A 27,398-nucleotide genomic window follows, 5' to 3' on the forward strand; every position below is an offset into this window, starting at 1 on the left:
TCAGTTAATGTCAACATAAATCCTGTTTATTGGCCTAAGAAATATTAAGAAAGTTATAGCTTTTGGGGGGGTTTTGTTTTTGTTTTTAAGGGTTACATTGATATCTAACATGCCACACATTAATTCTTCATATTTTAACTTTGCTAGGCTGATATTTAAAAACAGCTTTTTCTCCTGACAAAAGGGCCTTCGTGGCTGGGCGTGGTGGCTCACGTGTGTAACCCCAGCACTTTGGGAGGCCGAGGAGGGCGGATAACTTGGGGTCAGGAATTCGAGAGCAGCCTGGCCAATGTGGTGAAACCCCATCTCTACAAAAATGTTAATACAAAAATTAAAACGAGCATGGTGGTGGGCACCTGCAATCCTAGCTACTCAGGAGGCTGAGGCAGGAGAATCGTTTGAACCCGGGGAGGTACAGTGAGCTGAGACTGCGCAACTGCACTCCAGCTTGGGTGACAGAGCAAGACTCAGACTCAAAAAAAAAAAAAAAAGAAAAAGGACCTTCGTGAGTTGGTAATGTGAAGTAGAAGGATAACGCATTTCAGTTATTCTGACCTGGGTTTGAATGCTGGCAGAACGTTGGATATATTACTCAATCTCCACAAGCTGCAGTCTCCCCATGTGTAAAAATTAAATTCCCACTTCTCATACCTATCAATGAGGATCAGATGGATCACGTGGGAAAGTGCCTGTCTAGCCCACAGTAGGTCTCGGGATGGCAGCTCAGATGTGACCATGAGAACCTTGCTGTCCAGCTGACAGCCCACCATGAAGAACAAACAAAAATACAAAGTTCAGTGGCTCCAATTAGTGCAGATGTGACTGAGTCTGTCACCGCTGCTTCGCTTGACTTGAGAACCAGAATTTCTAATCCTGATTCTTTTGATGTGTCCTTCCTGCTCTTCATTGAAAGAAATGGTGAATTTCTCATAATTCAATATAATTATCGTTTACGATTAAACCTTAAATATAAAAATGGAGTATCTGGGCTGTTTTACCCAGAGCAGGGTTGGGAAAACAACCCATTCTGAGAACGATACAATCGGGAACACTGAGTCCGGAGAAGACAGTGAAGACCCAAAGGCCAGGGCTTATTGTCCAGGAATATGATGACATATGGAGGAACCTATGCTCCAGGTCAAGCTAACCTTTCCCATCTCCAAATCCTCCATGCCCCAATATACAAGGCAAAAGGGGCTGCCTCTCCCTCAACCCCAACACTCAAAGCCCCATTCCCCAAAAATGGCTTGAAACGGTGGGGCTGGTCTCAGAGTGTCCTTCATCCCGATTGCTGTCAGTCCTCCCAACCCCCCCGCAGCTCAAGGCTCTCCATCATTTTGTAGGGCTCTATTGGCCGGAAGGTGCCACCCTGCCAAAGTACTCCCACCCTTTCCCTCTAGTCCTGTTCCGTATCTGTTATCCCCCTGGGGCACACACAGTCTTCCACTTGTTTGGCTGGCAGCCCTTTGCCAGAATTAAGCTCCATGAAAGCTGGAGTTCTGTTTTCCACCCCAGCGCACAGGAAGACATTAGCACACAGCACACACTCACTGACTATTTAAATGAATGAATGAATGAATGAACAAATGCAGTAGCAAAGAGACAAAGTAGCGACTCTCTCAAAGGTTAAACAGTTCAGTCTTGTTTGTTTCCTAGAGAGAAGAAATCAGTATTTCAGCAATGGTGGGGGAACAAAAGCAATGAATGGATGGCTTGGCCTCTTGCCCATGGCCAAAACCAAAGCTGCTTTGCACTAAAATCTAGAACAGGATCCCTGAATTCCTTCCGACTCTGAGAACCACTGTGTGCTTCTCCCAGGGCAGTCTGAGACCTCACAGTGGCCTTCGTCATATCTCTGGCTCAACATGAGAATTCAGAAACCGAATGACATCAGTGCTGGCCTTGGATGTAACAGGGAGACGTCAGTGGTAATCTGTCTATCCCATTTGGTTTTGTCGGGGAGATAGTAGTACAATGCGTGCTTCAGGGGCCTGTGAACTTTCCTTTCTTGAGAAAAGAAACTAAAATATCTGGCAGTGCATCCTAAATGCTTCAAGTTCTGTAATTGGAAACAAAGCACAAGAATTAAGTAACAAATAAAGGCTTCTCTAGTGCTTCTGCACTGGAAAAGTATCTTTAAAGATGTACATCAGAGCCAGCAGGGCACCCGGGATTCTTGAATCTGGGGCCCACTAGGCGCCATCCATTCTGACTTGCAGATTCTGCCAAATGGCTTCTTCTCATCAGCAGAGGCCAAGCTCTGCCAGAGCTAAAGAGGGGGCCCCTGGATGAACTGTCTACTGGCTTTTGGCCTGCAGCCAGTGGGCCCGCCATCAATGTGCCCAGTGTGGCATACCGTCTGCTGAGAGACTACAGAGCACGTGAGGAGATGACCCGAGAGCTTCTCTGGGTGGGCGAGCCTTCGCAGGAGCAGGCCGGGCAGAGGCTCCGTGCTCTCTACATGCTTAATCTACCCTCTGAGCTGCAGCCAGCATCCTAGCAGGGGGGGAGAAGAGAGAATAGTTGTGGCTCTCTCCCCACTCCTGGAGGTGCAGAAGGGGCTGGTTACGTGGACTAAACCAAGGCTTTGATAGTCTCTTGCTTCAAATGCCTTCCACTCATGACTGCCACTTGTTCCTGACCTTTCTGCCAGGAATCACCCAGGAGGGACAGGGAGGTCAAATCCCCAACATCTAAGAAGAGAAAGCTTTCTCCCAGAGCCCTCGAGCCTTCAGAAGCGGTTCCTTTTGCCAACCTCTCCACCCCCAGCACTCAGCACCCAGCCTTCTCTTGGGGCCCTCCCTGGCTTAGTCTAGTCCCCATGGGTGCATTTTGCATCAATGCATAAGCAAAAGTCACTTTCAGAGCACTCAGTAGGCTTTGTACAAATGTGTACAGTCTTTGCAGGGCTAGGGGGTGAGGGCCCATTCTAATTTTCCCCTGCTGACATCAACATCACTTTGCTTGCGAAAGGTGGGGAAGGAGGAGAATTCTAGGAGATGGGTTTTGGTTAACTACAACTCTGTTGTTTGATCAAGACCATTTCCGGAGCAGCGCAGGGTGTCAAAAGGAAACCCATTTGTGATCAGCAGTGTCAAGGGTTTCGAGCTGCCAGGCTCATTGGCAGTCAGCTTTTGGTGAAACTGCCAGATGCTGAATCCATTAACAGGCAGTTGTGCCAGCTTGTCAAGAGATTCCTTCTGTGGGGCCCACCTGCTGTGTTTACCTCTCCAGAGTTCAGATAAACAGCTCCCTGGTTCCTCACCCTCCAACACACACACGCACGTGCGCGCGCACGCACACACACACACACACGCATACACAACACAAGTGAATGGTCTAGAATTCATCTTCCGACCCTACCTTGCCTTTCCACAGTTAAGGCCAGGTTCAGTGTGGTGGAATTTTTCTGTCCCCACTGTGAGAAAGTCCCTGTCTCAAAGACTTGCTAAGTGTGAGACAGCTGGTCACATGGTGGGGAGGGCTTGGAAAAAGAAGAACCTTATTTTGCAAGCTTTAAATGGGGAAGAGAGCGAGAACAAACAGGTCTAGATGGGTTGGGGCATGGGGATTGGGAGGAGAACCAGATATTTCCTTACTTGGCTCCGGAAAACCCATGACATTCCCATGTGATCCTCAACAAATGATGGAGCCTCTGTGAATCTCAATGTTCTCACCTGTCAAATGAAAACACTGTCATCTTCTAAGAGCTGTTGTAAGGGTTAAATGAGGTAATATATCCAAAGTGCTTAGTTTGGTGCCCAACCCTCAGCCACGCTGAGGTCCTAAGGGATGGCAAAGCTGTAAGACGGAAGGAACCTGGATCCTTCAATCAACTGGTATCCTCGAATCACTGCACAGAAGAAAAGGCAACCAGGAACCTCTGTACTGAACTGTTAAGTGGGCAAGAAACAGACTTCTGTTGTGTTAAGCACTGAAATTTTGGGGTTCAGTTATACCAGCAGCTAGCACTACCCAACTAATACAGGTAGCAAGAACAGCTTGTTTGGGATTTGCACCCCAGTAGGCCACTCTAGACAAAACAGTTGGATAGTTGAAGGCTCCCACCTATGTGAGGGACCCATTCTGCTCACCCCCAACCTCCACCCAGGCTCAGGGGAAGGTGCCTGGAGGTTCCTAATGGGTTGCAATGCAGTGTGGATGCAGAGGAGGGGAGGGAAGCCTCAGCTTTCCTTGACTTCTGCTCAGAGACCCTCAGGAAATATACAAGGCTATTAACTAGAGGGAGCCGCTGATGTAAATCAGCTTGGATAGCCCTATATGTTGTGAGTGGCAGGCACTAACCGTTTGCATGACAAACCTCCTACAAGATGCCGGCTAAACTGCCCTTTTGTGCCAATTAAAGATTCTCCAGAACACAAAGATTACACACCATTCTGCAGCGCTGACAACAATAAAACAATTTTAAAGGCTATTCAGATCTTCAGTTCACAGCTGACATTGTCGGGAGGGGGAGATTGTCTGTGGCTTTGTTCTTTGTTGTTGTTGTTGAGTCTAAAGACTTAACCAAGGATTTCTAGGGGAGGATGGGAGATTGGCAGACAGGAGTTTCAAATGCTTCTTGGAGTTTTTAAAGGAGAAAAGGAACAACTGATGTTCTTTTCGTGTATGTATGTGTGTGTGTGCGTGTGTGTGTACACAAGCATGCATCCACACATACACACACAGACAACATTCTTTTCTCACTAGCTCCTATCTGGGGCTCCTCAGAAGGGACTCCCAAGGAATCCTAGTCTCCCCAGGGTTCTGAAACCCTGAGATATAGGGTTATAGGTGGCACTAGCAAATATTTTTGGTACCAATTAATTGAAACTATAAGAGCAAAGGCCTGGAAGCCTTTCTTCATATATTTGTTTTAAAGGTAAATTTTCAAAAGCAGTAAGAGATTTGAAAAAAAAAAGTCTTCAGGTTTTCAGAAATGCGAAATGCATGCAGGCCCTCAGATGAAGCAAGGGGGAGGTTTATTTTTGGTGACAGTACAGTACACTACCTATCAGGTCCTGATAAGGAATGACCAGAAGTCCCACAGATGCCACTTGGGCTTTATTCTTTCCTCTCTTGTGTGCACACATGTGTCCTTGGGGCACACACGGACACTCACCCACGTTCCCATCTGCCATCCAAGAACCAAAAGTGAGCATCTGTTACTCAGCAAGACTGTGAGTGTCCCACTCAACTGGGACCTCTGTGAGAACAGGGAGCCCACCTTAGTAGTTTTGGTAAATCCTTCAGCTCCTGAGCACAGCAATAAGCTCCTGCCTGGGGTTTCACTCTTAGTCCCCACACCTTACAGTGCCTTGCACACCACAGATGCTCAATACACAGTTACTGCGTATTTGTTGAATATGTGGTGGCAACACTGGATCAAGCACCTCAGATGTCCACTGATCACCTTAGTATTCAAAAGTAGACAGAGGCCAGGCACGGCGGCTCATGCCTGTAATCCCAGCACTTTGGGAGGCTGAGGCGGGCAGATCACTTGAGGTCAGGCATTTGGAGATCAGCTTGATCAACATGGTGAAACCCCATCTCTACTAAAAATACAATAAAATTAGCCAGGTGTGGTGGTGCACACCTGTAATCCCAGCTACTCGGGATGCTGGGGCAGGAGAATCGCTTGAACTCAGGAGGCGGAGGTTGCAGTGAGCTGAGATCACGCCACCGCACTTCAGCCTGGGAGACAGAGCGAGACTGTCTCCAAAAAAAAAAAAAACTACACAAAGTCATATTCCCACATAGAGTAACAGCATGGGGCAGGCACTGGGCAGAAGAAAGGACTTAGGTTTCAGGTAGTGATTCTCAACCAGGGGCAATTTTGCTTCCCAGGGGACCTTGGCAATGTCTGAAGACATTTTTGATTGCCATGACTGGGGGTGGGGCGCTGCTACTGGCATGTAATGGGTAAAGGCCAGAGATGCTGTGAAACTTCCTACAATGCACAGGACGGTGCCCACGACAAAGAATCATCTGGCCCCCAACGTCAGTAGTGCTGAGGTGGAGGAGCCCTGGCTTGGAGCCCGGTCTGCCTGAGTTGAACAGCTCTGCCACTTACGAGCTCTGTCATTTTGTGGGGGATGTTCAACTTCACAGGGACTCAGCTTCCAGATGGGTACAATGGAAATTGTTATAACTACCTTGCAGAAGGATTAAATGAGATGCTGAATAAATGAGCACGTCTAGACCCAACTGCTGTGAACACCAGTGCACACCTAGAGGCCCCAGGAAACAGTACTGGTGGCCCATTTCTAAGGGGAGAGAGGGAGGAAAAAGCCCTGGATGCTGCAGGTCAGCAAACACCCCCAACTTCGCGTGAGAGCTCCTATATCCCCTCATCTGCCTCCGTCCTGAACTCTGTCCCCTGAAGCAAATTCATTCAAGAAACATCTTCCCCATAAAGAAGAGGAGGGAGAAGGAAAAACAAAACCAAAAAAAACAGCAAAATCATAATAAGTCTGGGTCAGCTCCCATCAGCTGGTTGTGATCAAAAGCACATTCATATTCAGTCTGCTGGGGCTAAGCGGAAGTTTGCAGACCATCTCAGGAATGTGAGTTCCCAGCCACTGGCCACCTTCCCCTGCAAACTTTACAATGAGCAACTTGCAGAGGGCCAGGGAGCAGGCATTCTCCCCTCACCATCACTGGGCACCTGTCCAGACAAGGTGGGTAGTAGCTGGATTCCAGGGGCACCCAGAACACCCTCTGTTCTCAAAGGGCCCCTTCTTCCTGCACTTCAGTGGTGAGAGGAAGGTTCCAGAAGAGAGGCTAGTACATAGCTTCTGCCCATACCCTCCCCACAGAAACAATTAAGGAGCTCAGGCTGTGGCTGCCAAGTTCCTCTGTCCAATTTGGTAGATATTTTAATAGAGGAGAATTCCCAGAGGCCCCCCAACGGAAATGCCCCGTGTCAGGGAATGTTTGTTTTCATTTCCTTTTGCCGTCAATGAATTCTACTCATGGCAAAGGCTCCGGGCTGGATCAGATCCACACAGAAGCTAACCAGAAGCATTTGTGCCTTGAAATAAATCTTCCTTTGGGGAATGAGTTATATATACATCCGTGTGGAGGGACCTATGTGCACATACTCACACACGCATATATATTATGCATTACAGACAAAATACACGGGAAAATCCCCAAGCAGGCAGCCCTGAGCTTCTGGGAGGGAAGGCGATCCGCCCGTTAGCTTCAAAGGACATTTAAAGAAAAGTGGAAGGCCGGGCGCCGTGGCTCACGCCTGTAATCCCACTTTGGGAGGCCGAGGCGGGCGAATCGCCTGAGGTCAGAAGTTCAAGACCAGCCTGGCCAACATGGTGAAACCCTGTCTCTACTAAAAATACAAAAATTAGCTGGACGTGGTGGCATGCGCCTGTAATCCCAGCTACTCAGGAGGCTGAGGCAGGAGAATCGCTTGAACTCGGGAGGCAGAGGTTGCAGTGAGCTGAGATGGCACCACTGCACTCCAGCCTGGGCGACAAGAGCGAGACTCCGTCTAAGAAAAAAAGAAAAGAAAAGTGGCTTGATGGGAAAATTCAATGATGGATAGTGTGCCCTGTGAGTAGGGAAAAGGTTCAGGAAAGCAGAACTTGCTGCAGGGTAGAAGGCAGTTCCGTGTGACGGGACAAACAACAGCCACCACCACATAGTGTTTACGACGTGCCAGGATCCACGCTGAGTGTTTCACACCCATGGCCTCCTGTCAACCTCACAACAACTCAATAACAACAGTTATTATTATTACCACTAGTACCGTTCCCATATTACATACGAGCAAAAAAAAGCTCAGAAACATTACAGGGCTTGCTAGAGGTCATGAGGCCAGTTGGCAGCAGAGCTAGGATTCAAGCCCAGATGGGGCTGGCCCCAAAGGAAGTCCCCAATCTCTAGGACACTGGCCCCCTCCCTTCCCATCACCTTCAATTAGGGGTCAGAAGGCATTGCCCCTCCCCCTGCCTACTATGGCTAGGCTTTTTGTCTTCTGGAACCCCTCAATCTCTACTCCTTCACTAACAGGATCTGACCTGCGGGGCTCTTCCCTAGAACTGCCCTTAGGGAAAGCAGGTGGGGCCGCAGCCCCCAAGCTCGTCCTGCCCCTGCCACAAGGAGGTGGGTCCCTGGACTGAGCGTAGGTGCGCCTGCCAGGCAGTCCATGAACCATCTCTCACTCTAAGTGTTCGTGAGTTTATATTAGAAGACTTCTTTTGTGAGATGATAATCCCCTCCTAATTTGTCTTGCATAGGATGCATCCATCATTTTGGCTCTCAACCTTGCTTAAAGCAAGGTCCACTCACAGGCAGGAACTGGCAGCTACTCCAACACCCTGCTGAGTCTCTCACCCACGCCCCCTGTGTCAGCCAGGGCACACCCACCCACAGCAAGAGAAGCTGCATCTCAGCTCTGCGGTCCTTAGCCCCTCTGCTCCTCCTCAAAATCTAGAGGACAAGCTCCTCAGGCAGGAAGCCTCTGAGTGAGAAAGGGGCCAGGCATTTTGTAGCTGAAGACATTTCCCCTCTCTTCTCCTCCTCTCCCCTCCTCTCCCCTCCTCCTCTCCCCTCCTCTCCCCTCCCCTCTCATCTCCTCTCCTCCAGATGCTGATGGTTTCCAGAAAGCTGATGCTCTGGGGCAGGAGTGGACCTTGAAGTCTACTGCAGAGTCAAGGGCTGAGAGGGTACTTGTCTAGAGGAGGAAAACAAAAATGTTCAACAGCAGGGCCCCAGGCTGGGGGCGGCACGGGGGTGGGGCGGGGGCTTACAGCTGCACGGTCTCCCGCAGCTGCATGCCTTCAGCTACTCTGGGGCTCAACTTCTTCATCTGGAGAAAACAAGAGTAATACCAGCCTGGCCTACCTCACGGGATTAGGGAGCAGCTCAAATGTACTCTTTAAGGCATTTATGACCAACAGGTCACCTGTGAGTACCATGCTTGTACACAGAAAGTGCTCCATAAAGTTCAAGACCAGCCTGGCCAACCCTGCCTCTACTAAAAATACAAAAACTAGCCGGGCACGGTGGCAGGTGCCTGTAATCCCAGCTACTCAGGAGGCTGAGGCAGGAGAATCGCTTGAACCTGGAGGGCGGAGGTTACAGTGAGCTGAGATTGTACCAGTGCAATCCAGCTTGGGCGACAGACCAAGACTCCAGCTCAAAAAAAAAAAAAAATGTGCTCCATAAATGCCACAGGTTGATGGCTGAGTCTGTTAGCAGAGCCAGCTTGATTCGAGAAGCCTTGCACAGAGCTAAAGGTCAATACAGAAGGCACAAACTCAAGCGCCTCAGAGGCCAAGCAGGGGGCATAAACAAGAGAATAAGGGATAGGGTGTGAGGTGAGCAGCCACCACCCCCAGGGTTACGTGCCACATGGGGTCCCCAACCTCTGCTCTAAGCAAGGTCTTCAGATGGGCCAGAAGCAAGCTTGGGCAGAGCTAAGAGAGCAGAAGCATCATAAAGAGAATGCCAATAGCCATCCCTCCTAGGGTGGTCACTCCAGACCAGGCACTGCTCGCTTTACTGGCAAGTCACTTAACCTCCATACGCGCCCTATGACGTAGCTACTGTTATTAACGTCATTTTGCAGATAAGGGAACTGAGGCACAGACAGTTTAAGTGAATCACCCAAGTGACAGTGGTGGGGCCGGGATTTGAACTCAGGCAGTCTCGCTTCAGGGTCCGCCTTCACTTTACTGCTTTACCACCCTCTACCCGCAGGAGCTGCTGGCTGCCAGGAGCACTGCTGTCTCCATCCCTGCTGTGGACAGCAAGGCTGATGCTGCCCCAGTGCACACAGTCAACTATTCTTTTACCCTACTCTGCCAGCTAGGTCTGGGGGAAGCTTTTGGGGGACTCATCTATTCATTTTATATTCAGTGTGGGCCAGGCAAGGTGGCTCATGCCTGTAATCTCAGCACTTTGGGAGGCCGAGGAGGGCAGATCACCTGAGGTCAGGAGTTCGAGACAAGCTTGGCCAACATGGTGAAACCCCATCTCTACTAAAAATACAAAAATTATCCAGGCATGGTGGTGCACGCCTGTAGTCCCAGCTACTTGGGAAGCTGAGGCAGGAGAATCACTTGAACCTAGGAGGTGGAGGTTGCAGTGAGCTGAGATCACACCATCGTACTCCAGCCTGGGTGACAGAGCAAGACTCCATCTCAAAAAAATAAAAATTTCAATGTGAAGGTACTATATGTCAGTCAAAGCTGTGGCAAGGCATAGGGAGTACTAAGTTGGTGAGGATAGAGAGGCTGCCCTCAAGGAGCTTATATTTTACTGGAGAAGATAGATCAGAGGTTATAATACAGACGAGTGTGTGCTAGAAGAGGGGAACCGCAGGGCAGCACCTGACAGGCCTGTAGCCAGCCTTAGGGCAGGGAAGGGCTTCCTGGGGGAGGCAGCACCTGAGCTGGGTCCTGGAGGATGAAAAGGCATTAAGCCAGAGAAATGGGAAGAATATTCTGGGCAAAGAGCTTGATGCAACATGGCATCATCAGGGGTTCACAAGAGGGTTAGTGCTGGAAAAGCAAAGAAGTCCAGGTGGGCACCACAGGACAAGGGCTCATGGGCCATACAGCTGTCTGGATTTTATCCCAGGGCTACAAGCAGTGGAATGCAAAATCAGATGTGCACTTCAGAAGCTCCAAAAGCAGAACCATCTGGAAGAAGGGAGACTCTGGAGATGGGGACACTGAAGATGTGCCCTCTCCCACCAGTTGAAAGAAACTTTCAGCTCCTGCCCTTCTCACCTTAGTCTTAGTCTCCCACCAACCCTTCTCTCTCCCCCAGTCTCCCTGCTCTGGATAGAGGAGGTTCACAAGCCAGGACCTGAAGATTAACAGAGCTTTGAAGCCAAAGAGGTGACCCCTGGGTAAGAACCCAAATCCCCTGTAAGCCTTAACCCTTTCCTCACCTCCTACCACAGTCACGCGCTCCCCATCAACTAAAACCTGCTTGGGAGACCATCGACTCGGCACCCTCATCATCTGTGTCTAAGTGTAATGGAAAAAATTGACTGTTTGCTTGGTGCAATAGGGCATGACACTGTTTACACAGAAATAATAGCCCAACTGTGATGGGTTCTAAATCTCCATTACAGTGAAAGATTTGAAGGACTAAAGCAGTTAGAAAAATAATTGGTTTTCTTGTTTAGTTTAAAAATCCTTTATGCTTACAGACCATAGACTTCACACCTCCCTTCTTAAGGGCTTTAAAATAGAAAAGAACAGGAGCTAGGAGATGAGGTAGAAGTCGAGGGCTTTTGTTTTTCTGGAAGGCTCCTCTGAGCCGACAAGGCCAGGGCTATTCTGGATTTCAGAGCACAAAGAGGCTCTTAGAGCCAGCCATGGTCTCCTGAGGCTTTTACCAACTTGAAAGCAGCCTTTCTCCAGGGCAGAAACGAAGGTGAGAGCTGGTCTCGGGCAGCCCGTGTTGGAGTTTATGCCCAGGGGAACATGCATACTGACAGCTGGAGGAGACTCAGGGCCTCTGCTTTCAAGGGAGGAGAAACTGTCAGAGGGTCAGTTACAAGAACAAAAGGAGAAGGGAAAAGATTCTGTCTCAAGGAGAGAGAGGTCAGCTAATGATTCCTCTCAGGCCCCTTACAGCATCTCCCCAGTGCTCGCCATCCTCAGCTGCTATTTACAACAGGGCACACAGGATGCCCGGATGAGGCCCAAGAGACCCGCGTTCTGGGCAGCCACTCTACCACACCGACTGCGTCCCCCGGCATTGATGACAGCTCAAGACCTCAGCAAGACGTGTGCTGTGTGCCTGAACGTCATCTCAGAAGCCAGGATTCTTCCTATCTCTTCCTCAAGAGATGTCAGTCCCACTACTTTCAGTAGCAACAACAATAAACTCCACATGTATTGCATTCGGGTGTAATGTTCCAGCCACTGCTTGTTTCTTTTTATTTTTTCTCAGAGTCTCACTCTGTCACCCAGGCTGGAGTGCAGTGGCATGATCTCGGCTCACTGCAACCTCCGCCTCCCGGGTTCACGCCATTCTCCTGCCTCAGCCTCCCGAGTAGCTGGGACTACAGGCACCTGCCACCACGCCTGGATAATTTTTTTTTTTTTTTTTGTATTTTTGGTAGAGACGGGGTTTCACTGTGTTAGCCAGGATGGTCTCGATCTCCTGACCTCATGATCCGTCCGCCTCGGCCTCCCAAAGTGCTGGGATTACAGGCTTGAGCCACCGCGCCCGGCCGCCACGGCTTGTTTCTAAGGATTCTGTGTGCATTGTCTCACTGCATTCTCACAACACCCTTAGGTAGAGACTCTTTCCTCCATTTTACGGATGCGGAAACTAAGGCCTTAAGAGGTTACATAACAGACAGTAAATGGTGGCACCAGGGGTTCAAACGCAGCCCCATCTGCCTCTAGAGCCTGAGCTCTTATCCACCACGCTTGACGTTGCCGGGTTTGAGGCAACGACTTTAGTTGACAGACCACACTGCCAAGGAGGTGACCTTTGTTGGCTGGACCCAGAGAGGACACACCTGGCTCTTTGACAGTGAACTACCAGATCCCTAAAAATGGTCCAGGGAGTGTCAGTGTGCAGGTCCCTCAGAGAGAGAGGGGGAATGCCAGAAGGGGTGCGGGGTGGGCCGTATAAGTGCAACACTATGCTTTTAAAGGGAAAGAGTGCTATGAGAATGGCCTTCCTGGAGGGTCAGTCAATAGAGGCATTTGTAAGTGTTCACGGAAGACGGTCGGGATTCCCTGGGACCAGTGTCCTAGGGGTCCTGGATCACCCTCTCCACCTTCTAGGGGCAGGCCCAGGGAATGCCCTCTGGTTGGGTACAGCACGAGGGAACGAATACGAATACTAAAGGGGAAACCAGGTGCCTGCCATCCCTCTTTCCTTCCTTCCATCTACCCATCTGTCCATCCATCCACCCATCTAGCCATCTTTCATCAGTTCTTCCTTCCTTTCATCCATCCATCTACCCATCCATCCTTCATCTGCCCTTCTACCTGTCCATCCACGCATCCATCTATCATCTGTCCATCTATCCATCCATCTGCCATTCCTTTCATTCGTCTAACTTCATATCCAGCCTTCATCTATCTTTCTATCCGTGCATCTGTCCTTCCTCTTTTCCCTTTATCATCCATTCATGCTTCTTCCTTTTTCCCATCCATCCAATGCTTTTCAAGAATGCACCATATCCCAGGTACAATCATCTCCACATGGCCAGCCAGATTCCTGGCCTCAGGACTGCTGGGGGCGGAAATGCATACCCACCTGACAGTTCTTCCAGGAGGGGCAATGCCTGTCTTCAGGGACAGAGACTTGGTCAATAAGAGGTATGTTTATTTTTCCCAATCCATGCACCCTCACCTTAGTCTAAGCTTCTGGCTACCCAGAGACCTTCTCAAGGTGAGTAGGGAGGGATGATTAAGTTTCTCTAAGAAGAAACACAGTGACTCCACATACAAGACATCACTCCCTTCTGCTCACAAGATAAGGATCCCTTTGAAAAGAGTTAATAGGATGAAAAATCACAGCAGCCAAGATTCCCTCCACTCTCCCATTAAACTAAAGAGCAGGGGGCACAGAACTCAGATGAATGAAACAGACCTTAAGTTGGTCTGACTTAAGACCAGTATCTGAAATATGATTTTCATTTGAAAGTTGGACCTAAATGTTGCCGACAGCAACCTTTAAAAAAATCAATAAAGAAAAGAGGGGATGAGAGTATAGTGAGAAAAATGCAGACACTTACGAGTTCAAGACCCTGTGGGACACTCCTGAATATTTTAAATATCTTGGGGAAAAAAAAATGAAAATAGTTTCTCTCAACTTAAACCAGAGAAGGGAGTCTCTTTCTAGTCTGCAAATCCTTTGAGGCAATTCTTTAAATTATTTACCAGCTTTTTGATTATATTTTATGGTGGGGTGGGTGGCAGGGGGAGGAAGAGAGGAAAAAAGAGCTGGGCAAGAAGTAAGTGGGAGAAACCCGCTGCTGACATTTTCAATATCTGTCTGGAATATTTTAAAAGCCCGAGTCTGTTTGAAATTGCACAGTCTTGGGCAACAATGGACTGCCGCCTCCCGTACAGCTTTAGGTCATATTTGCATACAAAAGACCAGCTGCTGAGCAGCTATTATGCCAGGGAGCCACAGCGGGCCTGGGAGAGGCCAGGTTACCAGCAAGTGTAAAGAACCCACAGAGACCCCATTAATTTTTCAGGAATTCTCAGGCCCTGGCCTTTGAAAGGCCAGTGGGGAGAAATTCCAGTCAGAAGCCTCCCCACAGTCACTGCCACTAAATGTTGGGTCCAAATTGAGAAATGAAGCGTGACAGGGCCTCTCCCCTAATTACGGGGGACTCTGGTTCCTAAAGGCTGCGGTGAAAACGCCCTTCACAGAGCGTGGTGTGCACCAAGCCGGGGAGAGGCCGCCTCGTGTGCACCCGAGTCTCCCTCTGAGGTCCAATTTCAGGAAATTTATTCCAGTTGTAAGCCATTAGGTGCCAATTTTTCAAATCAACCTTATGATTCCAAAGCCATGAAAGCATTTACTGCCTAATAGACTTTGGAAACCCTTCTACGGGGCTCAGAGCTGAGCTAACGTTCTCTAAAAGCATGGCAATAAAGCTTCATGTTCTTCAGCGTTCTCGGGCCTGTAAAAAACTGATGTGCTGCTAAGTAGAGTTTGGGTTTCTGGGCTGTTCCAATCCCGCCAAGGTGGGTGGAGAGAAGGGTGGAATTCAGGAGAGCATGGCCACTCACGCTAAGCGCACAGAACATTACCAGCCACAGAGACCAGGCCTCTGAAAAGGGAAGGCCAATACCCACCCTCCCATGGGCTTTTGGTAAGACCCGAATTAAGGACATAGAACTATTAGCATAATGCCTGGCATACAACGGGCTCCTTTCTCCCCTTTCTCATCCTCCACTCCACTCCAGAACCCCGGAGATCAACAGTTTGACACCAAGGGCAACTTATTTCATGGCGAAAAAACAAACAAACAAAAAAACCCACAAAGCAGCTTCTGAAAAATCCCAGGCAGGGATCTACCTCATTTTCCCTGATTAGGGAAAGGGCCCCAGGAAGACCTTTGCCTTTGAAAGAGGTGTCTGCAATGTGATGTCAGCTGACTCTCATCTCAACAAAATGCCTCCTCTGTGTTTTTTTTTTTTTCTTTAAGTAGAGATGGGGTTTTGCCATGCTGCCCAGGCTGATCTCGAACTCCTAGACTCAAGTGATCCACCTGCCTTGACTTCCCAAAGTACTGGGATTATAGGCCTGAGCCAGCACCCGGCCTGTGCTGTAATTTAGGTTTTCAGAACCAGTCATCTAATCATGTTAAATAGAAACATGACAGTAATGAAAAGGATAATAATATCACATGCTTAAACTATTCTTGATGGTTCCATCAAAAAAAATTTTTTTTTCTGCCTTTGAGAAACATTCATGTGGCCCAAAACGAGGGCATTTCCCAGGGCAGGTATAAGATGAGTGCTGTTAGCAGGAAGCAAGGAAGCCGCACCACTTAATAGGGAGGCTAGTGCAGGCTTTCACGACACTATCTCATGCCAGGTGGGCGCCGCTCACAGGGCTCTGTCATATCTGACGATGGAAAGGGACCGTTTTCAACTCAGAACCAAGGACTTTTTGGCAAGATCAGACGTCTTCTGGCCAAGCTGAAGCCAGAGGCTCTGCAGGCCGTATGCTGGACCAATCTCAGAGAAAAGAGGAAGGGACAGGAACAGAGTGGCCTACCAGGAACTCCCAGGCCTCCAAAGAGTGTCCCATGGGGCAGTAGCGTGGGAGGATGCCCTGCCTCTCCCCATTTGCTCCTTCCAGCTGAAGAGGCTGGCCCACACCCACACCCCATAAATGAGGCAGCAGTCTTCTTGCTTGTAGCCGTCCTCAGAGAAATGGTTCTAACCATGTTCTCCCCTATCTGACCTCCTACTTGAGATCTGTCCAACCCCTTCCAGAAAGGTGGCCTGTTCCTCTAGTCCACTTCTGCTTCTAAGACACCTCTGCTTTTCCTTTTTGTTTTTTGAAATGGGGTCTTGCTCTGTTGTCCAGGCTGGAGTGCAGTGGCGCAATCATGGCTCACTGCAGCCTTGACCTCCCAGGCTCAAGTGATCCTCCTGCCTCAGCCTCCTCAGTAGCTAGGATTATAGGCACATGCCACCACGCCTGACTAATTTTTGTTTTTTTTTTTCTGTAGAGAGAGGGTTTTGCCATGTTGCTCAGGCTGGTCCCAAACTCCTGGGCTCAAGTGACCCATCTGCTTCAGCCTCCCAAAGTGCTGGAATTACAAGCGTGAGCCACCACCCTGGCCAACTCTTTTTCTACCCTTTCCTTCCTTCCTTCCTCAACTCCCCACCTCATCTCCCAAACTATCAACCAAGGAGACAGAACCATTGTGAGTCCAGAAAATATTCTTGAAAACACACACACACACACACACACACACACACACACACTCATTAAACTGAACCAAACTAAATGTGAAAGTAGACAAGGTAGAGACACTTTAGGGGTGACAAAATTCAGGTAAACGCTCCAGTCTGAAGTGTTCCAGTCTAAGGATCCAGAAAGTGTCGAACAAATGACAAAGAAGAGGGTGATGCTGGTTGGATAATATAGAGAATGAATGCACAGAACTGGTGTTGGAGGGCAGGTCTAAACTAGTTAGAGAGGGGGAGCGCTCTGGACTGGGCACAGCAGGTGTGCTGTCCAGGGCCAGGGGCAGGGCAGGGGGCTGGAGCAGTGGGTTCACACTGCTGAATGGATGAAGCTGAGGTTGTGACTGGATGGGACAGGGAAGGTAAGAGAACACCCTGGAGATTCCGATCGAGGCACCCCCATGTGAAGGCAGTGCTCATGAGGAGGCAGAGGCAGCCCAGGGCTGTTGGGGAGGAGATCCAGCCAGCTGGGAGGGCGGGGCAAAGCCTTAGGGGGTGGGTGACTAGAGTTTGGACAGGAGGTAGTCTCAGTGGGGCCATGGGGAGGGAGGCTGTAGAGACAGAAACGGTGACTGGCTTGACAGGGGGTGGCTTTCTCAAAACTCTGAGAAGTCTCTAGATTTTACTCATGCTGGAAATTCCCCAAGATCAAATTTTTTTCAAGTCATTTCAAAACTATTGGTCCTAGTCAGACAAGGTCCTACTCACCCTGCCCGCCACCCCCGCTCCTACATACACAATGCTGGAGGGTCCAGCCCCATGCTTTCCCTCTCCATGCAGGCTTGACACTCCAGACGGAAAACACGCCACCCTTGGCGAACCGAGCAGGCCAGGGTCCCAGCAGAAGGGAGAGGGCACAGGCACCCAGGTATCTGTCTATATCCCTCCCAGAGCCCAGGCCTGGGGTCCTCCAAGCTGTAAGCACGGAAAGGGGCACTCGTTGCTATGAAAACTGTTGCTCCTTAATCCTGAGACCTGTGGTGGAAGGGTTCCCATGGCCTCCACTGACATCCAAGCGGTAGTCTCCCGGCTATCACCATCCTCTGTTATGGACACAGGTGCCCAAGGAAGAGGGCAACACCAGGAGAATGTCTGAGCGCTTGTGTGTATGACAAAGAGTGTAATAGGAAGGTGCCGGCACAGCAGCCCTTGCAGTTCACAAGGAAGGAAGGAACTCTGGCTATCCAGAGGCCTCTGCAACATTACAGACTTAATGGCCCATAATGCTTTGGGGGCCAACATTCCCCTCTTGATGAATTTCAACTCAGCTGTCTCTGCACGTCGCCTAAATAGATTGTCTTTGAGGAGGAAATGCTTTAAGTGATAAGGCTTATTCAGGAGAATGTACTGCTCTATGCTGGAATATTTTGATCAATAGAAGGAAATTCTCCAAGTATGCAGACTCACATAGATACTCTTTTTCTTGTCCACATTCACATACCCCTGCTGGGAACTGCAGCCTACACAGGGGAGTTCGTCAATGTTCCAGAAGAAAAGTTTTGTCAGAGAAGGGCAGGGGAATCTAGAAGCTGCCAGGTGAGATGTCAGGGCTCACGTGGTCACAACACCCACCTATGGAGAGGCAAAGAAAGGAGTCCTGGCAGGGTCTGGCAGCCAGGGGGACATCCGTCCATCTCTGATGGATGGATGGGACCTACATAGTAAGGTGAACCATGACGGGCCAGGCAGGGGAGGTGGCACCAGAGAGACACAGAGCAAGAGAAAGTCGGAGAGAACCCTAATCCAGTACGACTGGTGTTCTTACAAAAAGGGGATATTTAGGCCCAGGCATGCGCACACGGAGAAGGTCATGTAAAGATGAAGGCAGAGATTGGAGTGATGCGTCTATAAGCCAAGTAATGCCAAAGACTAAGCCACCAGAGGCAAGGGGAGAGGCCTGGGACAGACTGTCCCTCAGAGCCCTCAGCAGGAACCAACCCTGCCCGCACCTTTATCTTGGACTTCTGGCCTCCCAAACTGTGGGACGACGTACTTCTGTAGCTGAGGCACCCAGTTTGTGGTACTTTGTTATGACAGCCCTAGGAAACTAACACAGAAAGAGAGAAGGACAAGAGGAAGGAAACGAGGTCATGGAAAAGGAAGCATAAGAGAGAAAGTTTGTATAGAGCTGCCATGTCCTTCTTAAAACCCAAGGGTTCTAGCTCACGTCCGTAATCCCAGTACTTTGGGAGGCCGAGGCAAGCAGATCACTTGAGGTCAGGAGTTCGAGACCAGTCTGGCCAACATGGTTAAACCCTGCCCTCTATTAAAAATACAAAAATTAGCCAGTGTGGTGGCTCACGCCTGTAATCCCAGCTACTTGGAAGGCTGAGGCAGGAGAATCGCTTGAACCCGGGAGGCGGAGGTTGCTGTCAGCTGAGATCGCTCCACTGCACTCCAGCCTGGGTGACAGGGCAAGGGACTTTGTGTCAAAAAAAAAAAAAAAAAAATTCCAAGAGTTGGGGCTCTGCCCCACTGTTCCCGGCAGCAGCCCAGGCCCCAGAAGGAGAAAGTTCCTGCTTCCCTGCACATTCCCTCTGTTTTCCTTCATTCCAAACCCTCTGCTGAGGCTACCTCTTAGGAGGATTAATTTTTAATAAATCAGCACTCTGTTTTGCTGTACTTATTAAAATTTAAGACAATGAGTCATTGAACCTGCAAGACTTGGGTTGACTAATTACCACTGAACAGCTGCCTGGGATGACCGTGTGGCCCTCGGGGAGCAGGCCAAATGCTGTCTGTGTGTGGAGCCCAGAGAAGAGTGGGTGACAACACTGCTCCCGTGTGATCTGTGCAGTCCACTCTGCGGCTAGGTCAAGGGCAGGGAGCGGCCGGCAGGCCCCATGGGCACATGCTCGAGTGTCATGAAGTGTGTCACCAATGCCCACTCTTCAGAGGAAACGGGGCACTGAGACAAGGGGAAACTGTGGCCCTTGCCACAGGCCCGTAGGACAATCAAATTTAACTTTCCACCAAAGCACCCACAAAGACGGGTGCAGCCTCTGTAAGGAGGGATTCTGAGCATTGACCATGGTGAGTGAGCGCGGTATGGAAGACATACAGCTCCCGCCTCACGTCTCTCCTTTGCCCGGGACAAATGCACCACCCAGAGCCTGCCACCCTCCCCAGAACACACTCTGCCATTTCAGTCAACCATGCTTTCTGCCTAGAAAACTCCTCTCCTTTCTGAGCTCAATGGTGACCTCCTCTTGAAGCCTATAGAAGCCACAGCTCCCCTGCCTATGGATAAAGTACAAGTTTCCTAGCACCACTGAGACCTGCCCCCGCCCACACCCACCCCACTGCCATGGTTCCTCACCTCCCTTTGTTCCTTCTGGCATTGCAAACTGCTGTAGTTCTCCAAACACACAGGCTGGGTGCCTCATGTCCCACTGGTACTCTTCCCAGCTGAACCCATCCAGCATTTCACGATTCCTCTGCCTTCTACCTGCTTTCATCTTGGCACACATCAAATCTTTTTTTCTTCTCTTTCTCTCTTTTTCCTTTCCTTTCCTTTTCCTCTTTCCCTCCCTACCTTCCTCCCTTCTTTCCTTCCCAAGACAGGGTTTGGCTCTGTCACCTGGGCTGGAGTGCAGTAATGCAAGCACAGCTCACTGCAGCCTCATCCTCCCAGGCTCAAGTGATCCTCCTGCCTCCGCTTCCCAAGTAGCTGAGACTACAGGTATGTGTCACCATGCCCAACTGATTTCTTAATTTTTTTTTGTTTTTTTTTTTTTTTTTTTTTTTTAATTTTATTTTATTTATTTTTTTTTTTTTGAGATGGAGTCTCGCTCTGTCGCCCAGGCTGGAGTGTTTGTTTTTTTTTAGACAGAGTCTCACTCTGTTGCCCAAGATGGAGTGCAGTGGCGTGATCTTGGCTCACTGCAACCTCCACCTCCTGGATTCAGGCAGTTCTCCTGCATCAGCATCCCAAGTAGCTGAGATTACAGGCACCTGCCATCACACCCAGCTAATTTTTATATTTTTAGTAGAGACAGTGCTCCACCACGTTGGTCAGGCTGGTCTCTAACTCCTGACCTCAGGTGATCTGCCCACCTCAGCCTCCCAAAGTGCTGAGATTACAGGCATGAGCCACGGTGCCCAGTTAATTTTTTAATTTTTTGTAGAGATGAAGTCTTGCTGTGTTGCCCAGGCTGGTCTTGAATTCCTGGGTTCAAACAATCCTCCTGCCTCACCCTCCTAAAGTGCTAGGATTGGAGGCATGAGTCACCACACTCAGCCAAGCCATACTTTCATTATTTGTTCTGCATGACTCTACCTTATCATGAGGCCATGAGTAAAGGCTGTGCCTCCTATCTCCAGGACCTACCACTGGTCAGATCCAACTGGTGCCTGAATAAACAAAAACATGACAGTGGTGACTAAAAGCTGCTCTAATCAAACATCAGGGTTCCCATCTAACAAGTTATCCCTTTCCTGGGAACCTTGGGACACTTATGGACCTGGAGCCAGAGGTCAAAGGTTCAGGGCCTCCCACCATTCTGATGTCAGAAGAGAAAAAGCCATAGCAGATGATTTCAATCTCTCCCTTCCTGTCTCCAGGCTGCGTGATGCCTTTTTCTAGAAAGTTCGACTGAGGACAATGCCCCCGTGCGGCATCCCATGTTCTGCCTCACCTTCTCTCACCTCGTTCCTTTCCCACTCCTGCCCCCAAAATAAAGCAGGAAGCACTTCAGAAGAAAGTTGACGGGGACCCAAGTTTAACACGAAGGCAGTCATTACCATGTCATGAGGATGCGTGTGAGAAACACTTAGCCCAAGTTGCAAACCACCACAAATGGTTTACCTTTTGTGCCACATGAACACCCTAAACTCAAGTTTTACTCAACACTCATTAAATGGGAAGAAAAACATTAAAGAGCATTGGCCTGCCTCTGCTAAGCTCCCATCCTTCCAGCTCTTACAAAGAGGTAGGCATTCTTCCGAGCGACGCAGCAAAACAACTACTGCTGAGGCTGAGCTGAAGTTATTTGGTGGCAATTAAAAGGAGCTGCCATAGTTACCCAAAGCAAACAACCCAACGCTCTCCCCAGGTGCCCGGCAACCACAGAGCAGGGACAGGCAAGGGAATTCTCAAATTATCCTCCCACGGCCTGCACAGGGCACCGTCCCACACCAAGCCTGGTTCAAGACACCATATCAGTAGCAATTAAGGGGCCAATTATTTTCTGGAGTTTATATGCTAACTGATCTGAGTTATGGGCTGAGCAGCTGGGCTTCTTGCTGATAACCCAGAGGCATGGAACATAGAGAGCATTAGAGCTGGAGAGGGGCTCTCCATCCATGTAGCCAGCAGCTCCCAGTCAGAGACGCTGTGCTCCTGAAGAAGATATCAGCAATGAGGCTGTCAGCTTCCAAAAGCCAACCAGAAATTACACAGTGACCCAGAGTTCTTTCCTTCTGACTAAAGCATGGTAACACTGGTTGACTTAAATCTCTGATGGCCATTGAGAAATTAAAATATATACACACACACACATATATTAAAAACATGTGACCGGGCGCAGTGGCTCACACCTGTAATCCCAGTACTTTGGGAGGCCAAGGTGGGCGGATCACGAGGTCAGGAGACCGAGACCATCCTGGCTAACATGGTGAAACCCTGTCTCTACTAAAAATACAAAAAATTAGCCAGGCATGGTGGCGGGCACCTGCAGTCCCAGCTACTTAGGAGGCTGAGGCAGGAGAATGGCATGAACCCAAAGGCGGAGCTTGCAGTGAGCCGAGATCGTGCCACCGCACTTCAGCCTAGGCGACAGCGAGACTCCGTTCAAAAAAAAAAAAATGTATATATAGTTTATTAAGATATGTATGTATATATATGCAATATGGTATCTGATATCTATTTTTATATATGTATATGCCCAGTTGATAAAAATATCTCTCTCTGACTTCATTTTATCAAGTCAGAATTCATCTGACTTCTTAGTTTTATTTTATTTTATTTCTTATTTTAAAGACGAAGTCTCACTTTGTCTCCTAGGCTGGAGTGCAGGAATGCAATCAAAACTCACTGCATTCTTGAACTCCTGGACTCAAGTGATCCTCCCGCCTCAGCCTCTTGAGTAGCTAAGACTACCGGCATACGGTACCATGCCTAGTTAATTTATTTTATTTTATTTGTAGAGACAGGGTTTTGCTATGTTGCCCAGGCTGGTCTCAAACTCCTGGACTCAAGTGATCCTCCTACTTCAGCCTCCCCAGCTGCTGGGATTATAGTCATGAGTGATCGTGCCTGGCCTAACTTCTCAGTATTTATTAATTGGTTTCTAAGTGAGAAACATATTTTTCAAGACATACGGTCTTCTAGGAGAAAAATAATTTTAAAATAATTTAAAGACTAAAGATAATTTAGTCTCCTTAAAATAAGTTCATTGGCCAAATAAGGAATCATTACCTACCTTAACCAGTTCTTAGAAAATCAGACCACTTATTAGCAGAGTAAATGCTCTGAGAAGTCCTGCATTTAGGGAATGTTAAATTTAGGAGTTGCTACATGTAAGGCCACCGAGCCCTTGTGTCTCCCAACACCTCTCAATGCCCTGGGGAAACATGGCTCTAGGGGAAAATGTCCAGTCCTCCATCTAGAGTCCAATTCTCTCCAGAGAAATGGTGAATTTGGTGAAACTTTCTAAAATCTCTTCCCCCTTTAGGGGTTCAGGTTTCCTAGTTGTGAAGTGATAAGAGTTATTAGAGTATTCTCTAACATCTCCACCCCTTCTTTTAAAGTTATTTTTATCCTAGAGACCCTATGTCCTAAAAGAACACGTTCCCCTCTTGAAAACCAAGTAATCAATAAACAGTCTGACCACACATTAAAACTCTAGGCCTTGGAACAGGATGCTGCCAAACTTCTCCTTCCTTTCTCCTCCCAAAAGCCAACAACTTTCCAAATGAAGTGCCAATGAAACCACAGGACCCGGGTGCACGGAGATTGGGTGGGAAAATATGCCTTGCTCCCAACTCAAAGAGCCTTGGCCCATTCAGATAAGTTCTCCTGCCAAGGATACTTAAATGGTTGAGAATGACCTAGAACGCAATCATCTGCCTAAAATAAACTCCAAGATGATGCAGTCCTGGAAACTACATCAACATCTGCAATGAAGATTTACGGACCCAAAGGCAGCAGGCCTCGGAATTTAGCCCCAGTTGTGCCCTGAGCACAACCCTTGGTAGAGCCCTTGACAAAGTCTGCACAGCCATCTCCAACACAGTGCAAGTCAATTGTGGTGTTCTTTTTCTTTCTTTCTTTTTTTTTTTTTGGAGACAGAGTCTCACTCTGTTGCCCAGGCTGGAGTGCAGTGGTGCGATCTCAGCTCACTGCAACCTCTGCCTCCCAGGTTCAAGCAATTCTCTGCCTCAGCCTCCTGAGTAGCTGGGATTACAGGCGCCTGCCACCACACCCCACTAATTTTTGTATTTTTCGCAGAGAAGGGGTTTCACCATCTTGACCAGGTTGGTCTTGAACTCCTGACCTCGTGATCCACTCGCCTTGGCCTCCCAAAGTGCTGGGACTACAGGCGTGAGCCACCATGCCCAGCCAAAGCTGTGGTGTTCTTCGCTCCCTCATAGAGATGTTAGGCTAAGAGGAGGTACAGACATACAAGTGCCCTGGACTCATCCCTTCTTGTCTATCTTCCCCTCTGCACCCTGAGTTCCCTGCCAACTGCAGGAACTGCTCTTCAACATCTTTGCATCCACAGAGGTAAGTTCAGAAAGATCGTTTCTTGCTCCTGTTAAACCATAGTGGTTGTTCAATGTTCTTGTTCTGCTGCCCGGAGGTCCCTCACCTCAGTAGCATCTCCTTTAGGTGAGAGTTCCAAGCGGGCTGTCTCTGTGGGGCATCTGGTCCATCTTCACACGCAGTGATAAGGCCCATAATAGAAAGCTTCCTGGTGATGTTTCTACCACACTTCTTTCCCAGTTCATCTCCAGAGCTTTGTCCAAAGAGTTTGTGCCTAACACCCACACGCGGACACCAGCTGGGATGGGAACGTGTGTGTGCCTGCGCCTGTGTGCATGCCGCAGAGGAGCAAAGCCAACGTTTTCCCAAGGTGACGCAGCAAATCAGCATGAGCTGGTTCCGCTGGGCACTCCACGCGGCCCTGCTTCTCTGAGCATGTAGACAGGAGGTCAACAACTCAAAACTGCAGTCCCCAGCTCTCCCCCACTGTCCCTCTGCTGCCCTCGCTCTCCTGCTGCCTCGGCCCCTGCTCCCCACATCTCTCAAGAACATCTCTGTTTGTTTTGGACTCGCTATACACAAAAACTTCTCCACTCGGGGGGCACGAGGAGAGAGAACTGCGCTTGTTTAAAGACGATCTCTTTTTAACGGCTGTAATCTTTAATTCATAACGGTCCTAGGAACCAGCGGTGGACAAGGGCTGAGAGCTGGCCCCCCTTTCTCAGGGTTTTAAAACACAAGCGGCTGCACAGGAAGTTGGTTTTCACAAAGGCAAAAGAGAGAAAAACATACTAATTCACAAGCAATGGCTTCAAGCCCCCCATTTCAAGTCTTGTGATAGCTGCCAAGTGGTCCGACTGTGACCACAGCTCCCTATGTGTGAGTTGGGGGGGCAGGGGCTTCGCTGCATTATTCAGAGGCTGACCACAAAACCATCTTTTGTGCAAAGTTACCACAGAGAGAGACCGTTTCATATACAAGCTGCAATAGACAGCTGGCTGTACTCTAAAAGAAAGGGAAGCTCTAAGACAAGCCCCAGAGCCACATGAAGAGGCGTGAGGAGGGAACTCGAAGTCTCTGAGCATCTCCCACGCACCTGAATGAGAGCTAGGCGCGCTGTAAGAACTTCCTAAGGTGGGTGGGAAAATCAGGCTCTCAGATGTTACTGAACAGCCTCAAGGTCATGGCAGGAATAAGGTTTCAGTCAGGTCTTCCACGCCTGCGACAGGAGCAGCAGCAGACAGGGCTGGCATGCAGAGGTGAGTCGAAGCCCCAGATGGAGCGATGCTAGCGGCACCCCTCTTCCCTAGCCAGAGGGGCTGCACTGTTACCTCTACTGGCTTTAATCTAGTGAAGACCTCAAGCACCACATGGCCTACTTGCCTATGAAGAACTCTAGTCCACGGCAAAGGTCCACAGCCACAGACCCAGGTCAAAGGAGATCTCGAAAACACATGCTGTGGCTCACGCCTATAATTCCAGCACTTTGGGAGGCCAAGGCCGGCAGATCACCAGGTCAGGAGATTGAGACCATGCTGGCCAACATGGTGAAACCCTGTCTCTACTAAAAACACAAAAATTTGCCAGGTGTGGTTGCACGTGCCTGTAATCCCAGCTACTCAGGAGGCTGAGGCAGGAGAATCGCTTGAACCAAGGAGTCAGAGGTTGCAGTGAGCCGAGATCGTGCCACTGCACTCCAGCCTGGACAACAGGGCAAGACTCTGTCTCAAAAAAAAAAAAAAAAAGAAAGAAAAAGAGAGAGAGTGAGAGAGAGAAAAAGAAAGAAAGAAAGAAAGGAAAGGAAAGGAAAGGAAAGGAAAGGAAAGGAAAGGAAAGGAAAGGAAAGGAAAGGAAAGGAAAAGGAAAAGGAAAAGAAAGAAAACACATGCCTTCAGCAGCTACAGGGAAGATGAGGAGAGCTGGAACCACTCACGACTGCCCTTGAGAACAGTAAATGGAAGCACACGGCCATTGGACACCAGCACCATTGTGGCGACACCGGATGGTGGGCCTCTCACTATCCACAGTTCCTGGTGTAGTTTTGGGGGCTGCCAAAGGCATATATTAATTAATCATCACTCTGCCCCGAGCTCCATCATTTCAATAACATACTGAGCCAACGTGCTCAAGATCTGCACAGAGCTCCTGGAGCAAGCCAGTCCTCTCCACTCAGCCCTTGGGTGGCTGTTTATGTCACTGAGCCTTCTGCCCTGTGAATGAGGGCTCCCAGCCAGGTATCAGCCTTGGCTGCCAACGGGTGGGTAATAGCACACAGGGTCACGCAGCCCTCTCTTCCCATCCAACCAGTGGTTTTTGATGAGAAAGATAAAGGCATGAGCTCTGGGATCAGGCAGTTTGGATCCTGGCTCTGCCAATTCCCGGCTTTTTGATCTCAAACAAATTACTGTAGCCCAATCCCTCACATGTAGAGTGGGAATGATAACAGTACCCATCCCGAGGATGGTGTTGAGAATTAACCCATTTATGCCACAGGTTGCAAGTTTTTTGTGTGAAAAATCAGACCTTGGTGATGACCTTGAGCAGTGGGATATAAATAACTCCCACAAGCTTAGCGTTCTGATAATGGAACACTAGGCAGAGATGAGTTAAAGGAGGTAAGAGAAAAGCATGCCCGGCACAGGGTATATGCTGTACACAGGCAAATGCTTGCGTCTGCTTGAGCGGCTATTCTGATGTTGGCATTAAACTTCTTGCTTTGTCCCTCTACTACGCCAAAATGAGACACAAAACCAAATGTCCCATGATACTGTTGACTTCTCACCACAGAGGAAGTTCTAGGGATATGGCTCAACCCTGAATCATCAGTTTATAAGGCCTGTGGTGCTCATCACCTGGGCAGCAAAAGAAGGGAGAGCAAGCCTCAGTCACTGTCACAAGATGCTCCGAAAATCAAGACGGCAGCATTGCAGGGAAGTGACCACAAGCAAAAGCAAGAAGCCCCTCAGGCCAGGCTTGGTGGCTCACGCCTGTAGTCCTAGCACTTCGGGAGGCTGAGGTGGGCAGACTGCTTGAGGTCAGGAGTTCAAGACCAGCCTGACCAACCTAATGAAACCCCATCTCCACTAAAAATACAAAAATTAGCCAGGTGTGATGGCGCACACCCATAATCTCAGCTAATCGGGAGGCTGAGGCAGAATTGCTTGAACCCGGGAGGTGGAGGTTGCAGTGAGCCAAGAGTGTACAACTGTACTCATCTGGGCGACAAAGCAAGACATCGTCTTAAAAAA

The 27,398-nt window shown here is 49.2% G+C and overlaps 1 protein-coding gene across 40 annotated transcripts in view; it reads right to left on the minus strand.

Moving 5' to 3' along the window:
* MSI2 (musashi RNA binding protein 2) overlaps nucleotides 1-27,398 on the minus strand; it is a 432,504-nt gene that overhangs the window by 206,943 nt on the left and 198,163 nt on the right. Inside the window, exon 1 of one of the 40 annotated variants that reach the window (XM_074019234.1) lies at nucleotides 3,600-3,638. The exons of the other annotated variants lie outside the window; for them this stretch is intronic. Coding sequence (XP_073875335.1) covers nucleotides 3,600-3,629 — 30 coding nt within the window. The 5' untranslated portion in view covers nucleotides 3,630-3,638. Of the gene's footprint in view, nucleotides 1-3,599; nucleotides 3,639-27,398 lie in introns of those variants that run through there. 40 annotated transcript variants of the gene reach the window in all.

Source organism: Macaca fascicularis, chromosome 16, assembly GCF_037993035.2.
Source record: "Macaca fascicularis isolate 582-1 chromosome 16, T2T-MFA8v1.1".
NCBI lineage: Eukaryota > Metazoa > Chordata > Mammalia > Primates > Cercopithecidae > Macaca > Macaca fascicularis.